General features: G+C 38.4%; 1 protein-coding gene across 17 annotated transcripts in view; it reads left to right on the top strand.

Moving 5' to 3' along the window:
* The window catches only part of RAPGEF6 (Rap guanine nucleotide exchange factor 6), a 205,622-nt gene that overhangs the window by 13,696 nt on the left and 176,533 nt on the right, over positions 1 to 15,393 (top strand). For 14 of the 17 annotated variants that reach the window (XM_059698292.1, XM_059698290.1, XM_059698301.1 and 11 more), the window contains exons 3-4: positions 962 to 1,018; positions 8,552 to 8,635. In XM_059698292.1, the coding sequence (XP_059554275.1) occupies positions 962 to 1,018; positions 8,552 to 8,635 (141 nt within the window). The remainder of the gene's footprint in view (positions 1 to 961; positions 1,019 to 8,551; positions 8,636 to 15,393) is intronic. The other 3 variants (XM_059698295.1, XM_059698298.1, XM_059698289.1) reach the window with 1 other exon arrangement.

Raw genomic sequence — 15,393 nt, 5'->3', positions numbered from 1 at the left:
TTTTTCTGGCTGTTGTTTTTATTTTATTTTTTTATGTTTTTATTGATTTCAGAGAGAGGGGGAGAGAGGGATAGGAACATCAGTGATGAGAGAGAATCATTGATCTGCTGCCTCCTGCACGCCCCCTGCTGAGGATCAAGCCTGCAACCCCAGGCACGTGTCCTGATTAGGAATCGAACTGTGACCTCCTCGTTCATAGGTTGACTGATATTCAACCACTGAGCAACACCAGTCAGGCTCTGGCTGTTCTTAAGTTTTGGGTTATGGACCAGATTGCTAATTAATTCTTTGGAATTTATTATTTTCTGTTTCCTTTATAACAATTCAGGTGTTAGTATGTATCAAATAAAAAAGAAAGAAGAGCCCTAACCGGTTTGGCTCAGTGGATAGAGCATCAGCCTGCAGACTGAAGGTTCCCAGGTTCGATTCTGGTCAAGGGCATGTACCTTAGTTGTGGGCACATCCCCAGTAGGGGGTGTGCAGGAGGCAGCTGATTGATGTTTCTAACTCTTTATCCCTCTCCCTTCCTCTCTGTAAAAAATCAATAAAAATACAAAAAAAGAAAGAAAGAAGGAAACTAGAAAATTTAGTAATACTAATAATATTTTTTAAATGAAAGTAAATTTATATAATTATTCAACAGAATTTCTGTGTGTGTGTGTTTGCATCTATCAGTAACTGTTCTTCACACAAGGATTTAGTGTGAATTGACAGCTTATTTTTTCATAATTAAAAAATACATTATTTAGTGTGAATGTACATAAAGAGTGTTATACTTGTTGCCACTTAATATCTAATTGTTTTTGAAAATGTTGCATTTAATGTTTATTTTTCTAAACTCTTATAGTTTAGTGAGAAATGTAGTGGTAAATCTGATCATTTTCTATTAAGGTGATTATAACAGAATTTTTTAAACAAAATTTAAGGTAAAAATCTTTAAAATTTTTACTTTTTAAAATAGATTAATGTCTGCAAGAGCACGCTATGAGAGATACAGTGGCAATCAAATTCTTTTTTGGTAAGTACTTTCATAATTAGCATAAATTAATTGCTTTAATGTTTAAATTTTGATTTTTAGCATTGAAATTCTGGAACAATTTCTGTAGAACAAATTGAAACCTATTCACAAACTATGAAATATAATAGGCATCGAGTCTACAAAAGGTGTACAGTGTGGCAATGGTTAATAAATATAGACACCTAAATTGGGGGACATCTGTAATACTGTCAACAATAAAATAAAATACACACACAAACGTAACTCCTACCCATGTGAACATGCAAAATATGTAAGGGCTCTAGAAGGCTCTAGTCAGTTTTCTTGGAAAGGTAATCTAGTTCTAACTTTTATCGCTGTAGATTAGTTTTGCCTCTTTTGAATGTCATACAGATAAAATCTTTTGTCAGGCTTTTTTTTTTTTTTTTTTAACTTCACAAACATCTGCATTTCTTCCAGGTTTTTGCACTCATTATTTTTGTTGTTGTTGTTTAACATCCTCACCCAAGGATATTTTTTCCCATTGATTTTTAGAGAGAGTAGAAGGGAAGTAGGGAAGGGGGGGAGAGAGAGAGAGAGAGAGAGAGAGCGAGAGAAACACTGATGTGTCTCACATCAATTGGTTACCTCCTGCACATACTCTCACTGGTGCTGAAGACTGAACCTAAAACCTAGGTACGTAGCCTTGTCCAAGAATCTAACCTATGACCCTTTGTTGCTCAGGCTGATGCTCTAACCACTGAGTAGCACTGGCCAGGGCTGCACTCATTCTTTTTCACTGCTTTACAGTATCCAGTTGTGTGAAAATAACACAGTTTGTTTATCCTGTTACTATATATTTAGGTTGTTCCCAGTTTTTTTTTATTATAATAGTTTCTTTGAACATTTTGTTCATATCTTTTTATGCCCTTACTTACTCATTCCTGTTGGTCATATTCTTCAGTCTGCAGGCCGACGCTCTATCCACTGAGCCAAACCAGTCAGGGCCAGGTCATATTCTTAGGAATAGAATTATTGGAACCTCACATGCTTAAATTTAGGAGATTCTAACAGAATCTAATGTGCATTTCATTTTGTTATCTCATTGTGATTTTATTTTACATTTCCCTGCTTACTAATGATAATGAATGATTTTCATATTTTTATGGGCTATTTGGATAGCTCTTTCTGAAATTCTGTTTCAAGTTTTACCATATTTTAATTGGGTTGTATGTCTTATTACTATAGATTTTTAGAAATTCTTTCTGAATTCTAGATTCAAGTTCTTTGTTGGATACTTATGTTGCATATATCTTCTCCCACTGTGTGGCTTTCCTTTTCACTCTATTAATGGTATCTTGAAGACAAATTCCTAACTTCCTCAGTTTTTCCCTTTGTCATTAATGCTTTCCATGTCTGGTTAAAAATAAAATCTATTCCTTCCTCAACAATATTAAGATTTTTGTGTGTGTGTGTGTTTTTTTTTTTTTTGCTACAGTGACCTCTTTTATTATATAGACTAGTGGCCTAGTGCACAGATTCGTGCACATTGAAAGAAATTACTTAGACAGTTACTTAGGCTTTTATGTGCATAGATTCAACTGATATTTAGGAATGGTATTGATTTTCATGTTTTATTACTTGCACATTACATTTATCATTATTTCTAAACTACTTACATGATTTATATGGGTTTTGATAGCTACTTTAATTTATTTATTGATCCAGTCATTTATCTATACTAATAATAGAGGAATATGCAAATTGTCCTGGACGCCGTCACAGTAACAGTAATGATTGAACAGCAGGTTGTGTGGGACGACAAGGCCGGCAGGGGAGTTAGTGAGGGATGACCAAACGACTGAACAGCAGGCTGCGTGGGGCAACCAAGCTGGCAGGGAGCGGCAGTTGGGGGCGACCAGGCCAGTGGGGTGGGCAGTTGGGGGCGACCACGCTGGCGGGGGGGGGGGGGGCAGTAAGGGGTGACCAGGCCAGCATGGGGGCAATTGGGGGCGACCAGGCCAGCGGGGGGGGGGGCAGTTAGGGGCGATCAGGCCAGCAGGCAGAGGCAGCTAGGGGTGATCAGGCTGGTGAGGGGGCAGTTAAGGGCAATCAGGAAGGCAGGCAGATGAGTAGTTATGAGCCAGTGGTCCTGGATTGTGAGAGGGATGACCGACTGTCGGTTTAGGCCCAATTCCCGTGGTCTGGCCTGAACCGCCAATCAGACTTCCCCTGAGGGGTCCCAGATTGGAGAAGGTGCAGGCTGGGCTTAAAGGACTTCTCCCCCCCCCCCCCCCCCCGCACGAATTTTGTGCACCAGGCCTCTAGTTATTAAATACTGGTCAGCTATACATTATGCTAATTCTAATATAGAATGGTGGGAAGACAAATTATTTGTCCTTATTGAGTATCATGTAGTGGAGGAGAGTGAGTTAATTAGAATAGTTACACATATTTTAGTGCTATCAAAGAAAAATATAGCTATATAAATCATTGGGACAGAATTGAGAGCCCAGAAATAAATTGATATTTATGAACAGTTTTGCTACACCTGCAAGGCAACAGTTTTGTTATTTAAAAATGGCCTGTACCTAAGATCTGTACACAGTGTACATATAATATGATTGAGGATTAAAAAGGAATCTCCAATGAACCGTTTATTTCTGATGAAAGTGCTAAAGCGTTTCAGAGGTAAAAACACAGTTTTTTAACAAATGGTGCTTGGTTAGTTGAGATATTACATGCAGAAGGTTAATTTAGACCCTTTCCTTATAACATATACAATAATTAATGAGTGTTACTTACTTTATGCCAATTAGAATAGCTATAGTCAAAAAGGTACCCATTAAATAGATACAGTCAGAAAGGTACCTTATCCTATATACAGTAATTAATGAGATATCACTCTATACCAATCATACTCGCTACAGTAAAAAAGATAGACAGTAATGAATATAGACAAGGATATGGTAACACTTGGAATTGTCATATATTTGTGGTTAGGATGAAGAGTGGTATGGCCTTTTTAGGAAACAGTTTGGTTGTTTTTTAAAAAGTTAAGCAATTTCGAGGACTGGATCTCAAGCAGCATGAATACGCGGACTCGGAAGAGCCCTCCACCTTCTCACGGAAAGGTCAGATTTCACCTGGGTAAAGGAGAGAGAGAGCTACAAAACCAACCACCCGGAGAAGAGAGATCACGGGGAGACAAAGAAACAGCCCACAAATGAAAGAAAAGGAGTCATCACCAGAAAAGGAAGGAAACGGAATGGAGGCAAGCAACATGTCAGAGAAAGAATTCAGAGAAATGGTCATGAGGTCGCTGAAAAGAATAGAAGACAAATTCAACAATATGGTTAAGAACCAAGAGAAAATGAAGAAGAACCAAGAAGAGATGAAAAATGACATTGCTGCTATAAAGAACTCAATAGAAAGCAACGACAGTAGACTAGAAGAAGCAGAGGACTGCATCAGTAAGCTAGAAGACAAGGTAGGAAAAAATACCCAAGTAGAGCAGCATCTAGAAAAAAACTTGAAAAACAGGAGGAGAGCCGAAGGGAACTTTGGGAAATCACGAAAGGAAACAACATCCACATAATAGGGGTGCCAGCAGGAGAGGAAACTGAGCAAGGAATAGAAAACCTGTTTGAAGAAATAATGACAGAAAACTTCCCTGATATAGGAAAGAAAAAACTCACACAAATCCAAGAAGCTCACAGAATCCCGAACAAAATGAACCCCAAAAGACCAGCGCCAAGGCACATTATAATTAAATTGGCAAACACCAACGACAAAGTAAGATTCTTAAAAGCAGCTAGAGAAAGATAGAAAGTTACCTACAAAGGATTCCCCCATCAGACTGGCAACTGATTTCTCAACAGAAACACATCAGGCCAGAAGGGAATGGAATGAATATACAAAGTCATGCAAAGGAAGGGTCTGAATCCAAGAATACTGTACCCAGCAAGGCTATCAATCAAAAGTGAGGGTGAAATCAGGAGCTTCACAGACAAAAAAGGACTAAGGGAGTTTATTACCACCAACCCAGCAATGCAAGAAATGCTAAAGGGTCTGCTGTAAAAAGAAGAAATAGGAAGCAAAGAATGAACACAGGCGTAAAGAATAAAAATGGCGACAGACAAGTACCTATCAATAATAACTTTAATGTAAATGGATTAAATGCCCCAATCAAAAGACATAGGGTAGCGGAGTGGATAAGAAAAAATGACCCACATATCTGCTGTCTATAAGAGACCGACCTCAGTACAAAGGACACACACAGCCTGATAGTGAATGGATGGAAAAAGGTTTTTCAGGCGAATGGAAATGAAAAAAAAGCTGGGGTAGCAATATTTATATCTGACAAATTAGATCTCAAAGTGAAGGACATAAGAGATGCGGAAGGCCACTTCATAATGATAAAGGGAGCAATAGCATAGAGAATTTACTTAACAGTATTGTAATAACTATCTATGATGCCAGGTGGTTGCTTAAATTATTGGAAGGAACACTTTGTAACTTACATGAATGTCTATCCCAGGGGTCCTCAAACTTTTTAAACAGGGGGCCAGTTCACTGTCTCTCAGACCGTTGGAGGGCCGGACTATAGTTTAAAAAAAAACAAAAAACTATGAACAAATTCCTATGCATACTGCACATATCTTATTTTGAAGTAAAAAAACAAAATGGGAACAAATACAATCTTTGTATTTGCATGTGGCCCGGGGACCGTAGTTTGAGGACCCCTGGTCTATCCACTGTGCAGTACACCTGAAACTAATATTAAAAAAGTATTGAATGCAAACTATAATTGAAACATAAAATAAGCCCTGGCCAGGTCCCCATTTGGTTAGAGTGTCATCACATACGCCAAAAGGTTGTGGGTTTGATTCCCAGTCAGGGTACATACCTAGGTTTTGGGTTCAATCTGTGGTCAGGGTGCATATGGGAGGCAGCCAAATGATGTTTCTCACATTGGTGTTTCTCCCTCTCACTCTTTCTCTCTGTCCCTATTCCTCTCTCTATATCTAGTAGTTTGCTTTCCTCCATTTCTGTCATTTGTGACTTTTTTCTTTGTCTCCACATTTTTTATGCTTCCCTGTGTTGATAGAGTGGCTTTCTGTGTTAGGTGTCCTATAGGGCCCAGTGGCTCAGCCTCCCCAATTACCTGAGGTGGACACTCTTGGTGCACCCCTTTGTGGGCTTCGTGCACAGTCTTGTTGTAGTTAAGTCTTTTTGTTTGTTTGTTTGTTTGTTTTTTTGTAGTTAAGTCTTGATTGTTGTAGGTATCACTAGGAGCAATTGACCTCCAGGCCAATTGGCTGTGAGAATTTGCTGTGTCTGCAGTGGGAGAACTTCTGAGCTGGGGACACCCTGCTGGGGCAAGGACTTGCTTCAGTGGGGCTTTGGTGCTCACTGAGTCTGCCCCCTGAGTGTGTCTCTTATGGATCTGAGGAGTTGTAATCTGGATGGTCCCACTCTGACCACTGGGTACACTCGCTCTTGGATCTAAGGAGGTGCTAATCTAGCCTCTGCCAGAAGAAGAGAGAGAGCAAGATATTGAAAACCTGTTTGAAGAAATAATGACAGAAAACTTTCCCTACCTGGTGAAAGAAATAGACTTACAAGTCCAGGAAGCGCAGAGAACCCCAAACAAAAGGAATCCAAAGAGGACCACACCAAAACACATCATAATTAAAATGCCAAGAACAAAAGACAAAGAGAGAATTTTAAAAAAAAAAAAATATTTTATTGATTTTACAGAGAGGAAGGGAGAGGGACAGAAAGTTAGAAACATTGATGAGAGAGAAACATCGATCAGCTGCCTCTTGCACACCCCCTACTGGGGATGTGTCCGCAACCAAGGTACATGCCCTTGACCGGAATCGAACCTGGCACCCTTCAGTCCGCAGCTGACGCTCTATCTACCGAGCCAAACCAGCTAGGGCCAAAGATAGAATCTTAAAAGCAGCAAGAGAAAAACAATCAGTTACCTACAAGAAAGTACCCATACAACTGTCAGCTGATTTCTCAACAGAAACTATGCAGGCCAGAAGGGAGTGGCAAGAAATATTCAAAGTGATGAAAAGCAAGAACCTACAACCTAGATTACTTTACCCAGCAAAGCTATCATTCAGAATTGAAGGTCAGATAAGGAGCTTCACAGATAAGAAAAAGCTAAAGGAGTTCATCACCACCAAACCAGGATTATATGAAATGCTGAAAGGTATCCTTTAAGAAGAGGAAGAAGAAGAAAAAGGTAAAGATACAAATTATGAACAATAAATACACATTTATCAACAAGTGAATCTAAAATCAAGTGAATAAATAATCTGATGAACAGAATAAAAAACTGGTGAATATAATAGAATTAGGGGCATAGAAAGGGAGTGGAGTGACTCTTCTCGGGGGGGAAAGGCATGTGGGAGGTGTGGGAAGAGACTGGACAAAAATTGTACACCTATGGATGAGAACAGTGGGTAGCGGGGGTAAGGGCAGAGGGTGGGGTGGGAACCAGGTGGAGGGGAGTTATGGGGGGGAAAAGAGGAACAACTGTAATAATCTGAACAATAAAGATTTAATTAAAAAATAAATAAGTAAAAATAAATAAAGAACCTTAAGTGGGAATTTTACAGCCATTTGCATCTTCCTTCAGTAAAGAGAGAAAGGAACTTTAAAGTACCTGCTGGAAAGTTGACAATATGTTTTTCTTTTGACGATAAACAATTAGAATTGACCCAGAAAGCTTACCCTAGGTGGTGTATAGAATGGTTTGTAGACCTGGGTTTCTGGATGGACGATGGTACTACATTTAATATGGATATAGACATTTTACAAATGTCTTTGCTTATTGTAATTGGAAGTACTTGGCAGAAATCAATGGATATTTCATGCTTGAAGAAAATGAGGATGAGGTAGATTTTAAACATGTTGAGTTTGAATTGTCTGTTCAGTATACAAGACGGCAGGTCAAGTAGACAGCCAGATAGATATACAGTTCTTAGCTCAAAGGAGATATTTTTTATAGATATTAAAATCTTCATATTAAAATTGATTGAAGACTATAGGTATGGTAAGTAGTAAATATATTTGAGCGAAAGAGATTAGTTTAGATTATAAACTAACATCTAACAAGATTCTGGGTTTTTACTGGATATCTAACTGAACTAAAATGCTGACGGACTTAAGTTATCTGATACTCTTTTATTTTATTCTTCAAACATAAAACAATGTATTTCAGAATAACACTGAAAAGAAATAAGTAGATTATTATCTAAATTTATTTGAAAGTGAAGATACAACATTGATAAATTTGTGCATTCCAAATAATATTGTCTTCAATATACAGAAAAGTTATTAGAAGTAGGATTTCTAATATGCAGATATAGTACAATATTTAAAGAGATCTCTATCATATGTGATGATCTAGTGCGCAAAGATGAAGAATGTGAACATGGTCTGTGTTACTTAATTTGTAATGATTTGCAGTACTAGAATATATTTTATGTTCTATACTTTGTATTGAATCCATATACATGTGAATGTGTTTATTTATTTACTTATTTATTTAAATAGTTCAGAAACTATTGCCAGATGTTGGTACATCCTGCTTTCTGGATCTGTGCTTATGAAAGACTCCATGGTCTTGCCTCCTTGCAGGTAAGTTTACATTTGGTGTTTAGTACACGTGGCAGGCAAAGTTAACATTATATCTATTTATTTAACTCTTATGTTAAACTATATAAGATGTGTGTTTTTCTTTCATTAACTGATACATTTTACAAATGTCTTTGCTTATTGTAATTGGAAGTACTTGGCAGAAATCAATGGATATTTCATATTTCTTTATTTTTAAAAAATATATTTTTATTGATTTCAGAAATGAAGAGAGAGGGGGAGAGAGATAGAAACATCAATGATGAGAGAGAATCATTAATCATCTGCCTTCTGCATACCCCACACTAGGGACTGAGCCTCCAACCCTGGTATGTGCCCTGACTGGGAATTGAACCATGACCTCCTGGTTCATAGGTCAATGCTCAACCACTAAAGCATGCTGGCCAGGCAATATTTTATATTTCTGAGGAAACATATGTCTTTAAGTTTACACCGTGACATATATCTTATTCCTGTTTGATCTTTAATTTTATGTGAAATGTGATCTGATTTATCTAATAGCTTCTGGATTCCTTGCTCTTAATGGGTATATAGAGAGGCACTATATCTTAATAGTTAAGAAATTGGTTTTTAGAGAAAGGCAAATGAGATAATAATCCTGATTTTATCACTTCTTAGTGATCTGACTTTGGGCAAATTTTAGTTTCTTGACTGTAATATGATAATAATAGTGCCTACTTACTAGTAAGTGTCTTATGGGATTGGCAGGCTACTCCTCAAAGGTCTCAACAGAAGTCTATAGACATTGACACTCTAGAGCCAGATTACCTGAGTTCATATCTGCACTTTACTACTCCTTGAGCAAATTACTTAATCCCTTTGTGCCTCAGTTTCCACATTTGTAAAATAAGGATAATAATAGAACCTATTTTATAGGCTAGTTTTGAGGAATAAGTGAGTTACTATGTAGTAAAGCTCTTAGAACATTGCCTGACTGTTAATAAGTAATTGGTAATTTTTTTTTTTTAATTAAATCTTTATTGTTCAGATTATTACATTTGTTCCTTTTTTTCCCCCCCATAACTCCCCTCCTCCCAGTTCCCGCCCCACCCTCCGCCCTCACTCCCCACCCACTGTCCTCATCCATAGGTGCACGATTTTTGTCCAGTCTCTTCCCACATCTCCCACACCCCTTTCCCCCCCAAGAATAGTCAGTCCATTCCCTTTCTATGTCCCTGATTCTATTATAATCACCAGTTCATTCTGTTCATCAGATTATTTATTCACTTGATTCTTAGATTCACTTGTTGATAGATGCATATTTGTTGTTCATAATTTGTATCTTTACCTTTTTCTTCCTCTTCCTCTTCTTAAAGGATACCTTTCAGCATTTCATATAATCCTGGTTTGGTGGTGATGAACTCCTTTAGCTTTTCCTTATCTGTGAAGCTCTTTATCTGACCTTCAATTCTGAATGATAGCTTTGCTGGATAAAGTAATCTTGGTTGTAGGTTCTTGGTATTCATCACTTTGAATATTTCTTGCCACTCCCTTCTGGCCTGCAAAGTTTTTGTTGAGAAATCAGCTGATAGTCGTATGGGTATTCCCTTGTAGGTAACTGAGTTTCTTTCTCTGGCTGTTTTTAAGATTCTCTCTTTGTCTTTTGCTCTTGGCATTTTAATTATGATGTGTCTTGGTGTGGTCCTCTTTGGATTCCTTTTGTTTGGGGTTCTCCGCGCTTCTTGGACCTGTAAGTCCATTTCTTTCACCAGGTGGGGGAAGTTTTCTGTCATTATTTCTTCAAATAGGTTTTCAATATCTTGCTCTCTCTCATCTTCTGGCACCCCTATAATTCTGATGTTGGTACGCTTGAAGCTGTCCCAGAGGCTCCTTACACTATCCTCGCATTTTTGGATTCTTTTTTCATTTTGCTTTTCCAGTTGGATGTTTTTTGCTTCCTCGCATTTCAAATCATTGACTTGATTCTTGCGCTCCTCTGGTCTGCTGTCGGGCGACTGTATAATATTGGTTATTTCAGTCCGTGTGTGCTTAATTTCTAGTTGGTTCCCCAATATAAGATCGAGGGTCTTATTAGTTTTCGTGTAGATCTCATTAAGTTTATCGGCAGCTTCTAAACAGTTCTTGAGAGACCTTAAAAGTGTGGTTCTGAACTCTATTTCTTCCATTGACAATTTTGTCCTGTTTCTTTGTCTCCGCATTTTGTTATGCTTCCTTGGTGCACCCCCTAGTGGTCTTTGTTCGCAGTCTTATAGATAAATCTTGATTGTTGTAGCTAATCCCAGGGAGGGTTTGACCTCCAGGCCAAGTGGCTATGAGAATCAGCTGTGTCAGCAGTGAGGAGAACTTCTGTCCCCTAGGGAGGTGCTAATCTAGCCTTTGCCTGAGGCTATCCGGCAAATGCCTCTGTGGAGGGCTTGGGCGGGGCGGGTCGCACAGGATCAACAGGGTGGGCCGGAGAGAGCAGTTATGGCGGCTCTCAGTCCTGTCCCCAGGGGCTCTGCCTCTCTGAGTCCCAGCACCCGCTGCAAAGCTCGGAGAGAAAGCTGCACTCGTTCTGACCGAAGCCAGACAGTCCCGCTTCTCCCTTTGAGTCTGGGTCCCTAAAGACTCGCCTGTATCTGGAGCTCAGAGTCTGCGACTCCCTCCCGATTGAAAACGCCAACCGCGCCCTCCGCCGCCAGCCCGCTCCGCGCACTCCGCACCTCAGAATTTGACTTCAGCACTGCGCCTCCTCTGAGTGTCCGTATGCGTTTCTCTTTCCTCCTACTTGTAGGACTTCCACTCAGCCAGCGTTCCTGTGGTTCTGGGTGATGTCCGTTCCATGTTTTAGTTTCACTTTTGAAGTAGTTGTTCAAAGCAGCAAACTCTGGCGTTAACCTATGCCGCCATCTTGGTTCTCCTATTTTTGTAATTGGTAATTATTAAGATAGTCAATTGTATTACCATTTGCTCTAACAGCAATTCTCAATATTGTGGGGCCTCAAATTATGGTTTGGTGACATAAAAGGTAATTTTTTCAGTGACTTTTTTCCAATGTTGAGAAGATATTTTTTCTTTTTTTTCTTTATTGATTAAGGTATTACCTATGTGTCCTTATTCCCCCATTGCCTCCCCACTCATGTCCTCACCCCTCTGGTGTCTGTGTCCATTGGTTAGGCTTATATGCATGCATATAAGTCCTTTGGTTGATCTCTCCCCCTTACCCCCACCCTCCCCTACCTTCCCTCTGAGGTTTGAAGGTCTGATCGATGCTTCTCTGTCTTTGGATCTGTTTTTGTTCATCAGTTTATGTTGTTCATTATATTCCACAAATGAGTGATATTTATCTTTCTCTGACTGGCTTATTTCGCTTAGCATAATGCTCTCCAGTTCCATCCATGCTGTTGCAAATGGTAAGAATTTCTTCTTTTTTACTGCAGCGTAGTATTCCATTGTATAGATGTACCACAGTTTTTTTGTTTGTGTGTTTGTTTTTTTAATTAATTCTCCTTTATCAGGAAGAGATCAATGAAGGCCCACATGGTAGTAGTACATTGTTTTAATATCTGATTCAGACACTTTATATTTGTGTTTTTTTTAATTGTTTAAAGTATTACCGATAGTAGTACATATGTCTCCTTTTTTTTCCCCCATTGACCTTCCCCCAGCCTCCCCTATCCCCAGCACATGCCCTCCCCCCCCCCCCCCAGTGTCTTGTATCCATTGGTTATGCTTATATGCATGCATACAAGTCCTTCGCTTGATCTCTTACTTCCCCCCCAACACTCCCCAGCCTTCCCACTGTAATTTGACAGTCTGTTCAATGCTTCTCTGCCTCTGTATCTATCTTTTTGTTCATCAGGTTATACTGTTTTTATTATCCATAAATGAGTGAGATCCTGTGGTGTTTTTCTTTCACTTCCTGGCTTATTTCACTTAGCATAATGCTTTCCAGTTCCATCCATGCTGCTGCAAATGGTAAGAATTCCTTCTTTTTTATAGCAGCGTAGTATTCCATTGTGTATATGTACCAAAGTTTTCTAATCTACTCATCTGTTGATGGGCATTTAGGCTGTTTCCAAATCTTGGCTATTGTAAATTGTGCTGCTGTGAACCTAGGGGTGCATATATCCTTTCTGATTGGTGTTTCTGTTGTCTTGGGATATATTCCTAAAAGTGGTATTACTGGGTCAAATGGCAGTTCCAATTTTAAATTTTTGAGGAAACGCCATACTGTTTGCTGCCTGTGGATTTCTCTAGTATTTTTATGGTTTCCCATCTTACGTTTAAGTCCTTTATCCATTTTGAGTTTATTTTTGTGTATGGTGTAAGTTGGTGATCTAGTTTAATTTTTTTGCATGTATCTGACCAAATTTCCCAGCACCTTTTATTAAAGAGGCTGTTTTGACTCCATTGTATGCTCTTGCCTCATTTGTTGAATATTAATTGAGTATAATGGCTTAGGTCAATTTCTGGGCCCTCTATTCTGTTCCATTGGTCTATATGTCTGTTCTTGTGCCAGTACCAGGCAGTTTTGAGAACCATGGCTTGGTAATATAGTTTGATGTCTGGTATTGTGATCCCTCCAACTTTGTTCTTCTTTCTCAGGATAGCTGTGGGTATTCGGGGTCTTTTTTATTTCAGATGAATTTTTGGAGATTTTGTTCTAGAATCTTTGAAATATGCCATTGGTATTTTAATAGGTATTGCATTGAATCTATAGATTGCTTTAGGTAGTATGGACATTTTAATGATGTTGATTCTGCCAATCCATGAACATGGTATGTTCTTCCATTTGTTTATGTCTTCCTCTATCTCTTTTTTTCAATGTCCTGTAATTTTCTGAGTACAGGTCTTTTATGTCCTTCGTTAAGTTTATTCCTAGGTATCTTAATTTTTTTGGTGCAGTGGTAAATGGGATTGTTTTTTTCATTTCTATTTCTGTGAGCTCATTATTTTTGTAGAAGAAAGCCATAGATTTCTGGATGTTAATTTTGTATTCTGCTACATTGCCAGATTCATTTATTAGGTTTTGTAGTTTTTTGATGGAGTCTTTGGGGTTTTTTATGTATAACATTATGTCGGCTACAAATAAGGACAGTTTTACTTCTTCTTTTCCAATTAGGATGCCTTTTATTTTTTATTCTTGTCTGATTGCTATGGCTAGTACTTCTAGTACTATGTTGAAGAGGAGTGGTGAAAGTGGGCATCCTTGTCTTGTTCCTGTTCTTAGGGGAAATGGATTTAGTTTTTGCAAATTGAGTATGATGTTGGCTGTAGGTTTGTTATATAGGGCTTTTATTTTGTTGAGGTATGACCCCTCTATTCCCACTTTGCTGAGAGTTTTTATCAAGAAAGGGTGTTGGGATTTTGTCAGATGCTTTTTCTGCATCAATTGATATGATTATGTGATTTTTGTCTCTCAGTTTGTTTATGTGATGTATCACATTTATTAATTTGCGGATATTGAACCATCCTTGCATCCCTGGAATAAATCCCACTTGGTCATGGTGTATGATCTTTCTAATGTATTGCTGAATCTGGTTTGCTAGGATTTTGTTGAGGATTTTAGCATCTATGTTCATCAAGGATATTGGCCTGTAGTTCTCTTTTTTTGTGGGTCTTTATCTGGTTTGGGGATTAGGGTAATGCTGGCTTCATAGAAAGAGCTTGGAAGTGTGCCTCTTGAATTTTTTGGAATAGTCTGAGTAGGATAGGTTTTAGTTCTTTGAATGCTTGGTAGAACTCCCCTGTAAAGCTGTCCGACCAGGGCTTTTGTTTGCTGGAAGGTTTTTGATTACTGTTTCAATTTCTTCAGTAGTTATTGGCCTATTCAGGTTTTTTGACTCTTCTTGGTTGAGTTTTGGGAGCTTGTATTTTTCTAAGAATATGTTCATTTCATCTAGGTTGTCCATTTTGTTGGAATAGAGTTGTTCATAGTATTTGTTCATAATTGTTTGTATTTCTGTGGGATAGATTGTTATTTCACCTCTTTCATTTCTGATTTTGTTTATTTGGGTCCACTCTCTTTGCTTCTTGGTGAGCCTGGCTAGAGGTTCATCAATCTTGTTTATCCTTTCAAAGAACCAGCTCTTGGTTTTGTTGATTTTTTGTATTGTTTTTTTGGTCTCTATGTCATTTATCTCCACTCTGATCTTTATTATTTCCTTCCTTCTGCTTACGCTGGGCTTTTCTTGTTGCTCTCTTTCTATCTCTTTGAGTTGTAGGGTTAGGTAATTTGTTACCATTGTTTCTTGTTTTTTGAGGCAGGCCTGTAGAGCTATGAACTTCCCTCTCAAGACTGCTTTCACTGTGTCCCATAGATTTTGGATTGTAGTGTTTTGATTGTCGTTTGTTGCCATGATGGTTTTTATGTCTTTTTTGATCTCTCTGGTAACCGAGTCATTATTTAATAGCATGCTATTTCGCCTCCACGTGTTTGATTTTTTAAAATTGTTTTTATTGTAGTTGATTTCTAGTTTTATGCCATTGTGGTCTGAGATGGTGCTTGATATTATTTCTGTCTTCTTGAATTTGAAGAGATTTTGCCTGTGACCCTATATATGGTCTATCTTTGAAAATGAACTATGTGCACTTGAGAAGAATGTATATTCTGTAGCTTTGGGGTGAAATGTTCTGAAGATGTCAGTTAGTTCCATCTGATCTAGTGCATCCTTTAGGATTGATGTTTCTTTGCTGATTTTTTGTTTAGAGGATTTGTCCAATGGTGATAGTGGGGTATTAAAGTCCCTTACTATGACTGTATTGCTATCAATCTCTCCCTTGATATCCTCTGAAAG

This window comes from Myotis daubentonii, chromosome 5 (genome assembly GCF_963259705.1).
Source record: "Myotis daubentonii chromosome 5, mMyoDau2.1, whole genome shotgun sequence".
Lineage (NCBI taxonomy): Eukaryota > Metazoa > Chordata > Mammalia > Chiroptera > Vespertilionidae > Myotis > Myotis daubentonii.
This window is presented reverse-complemented; position numbering and strand designations above follow the sequence as displayed.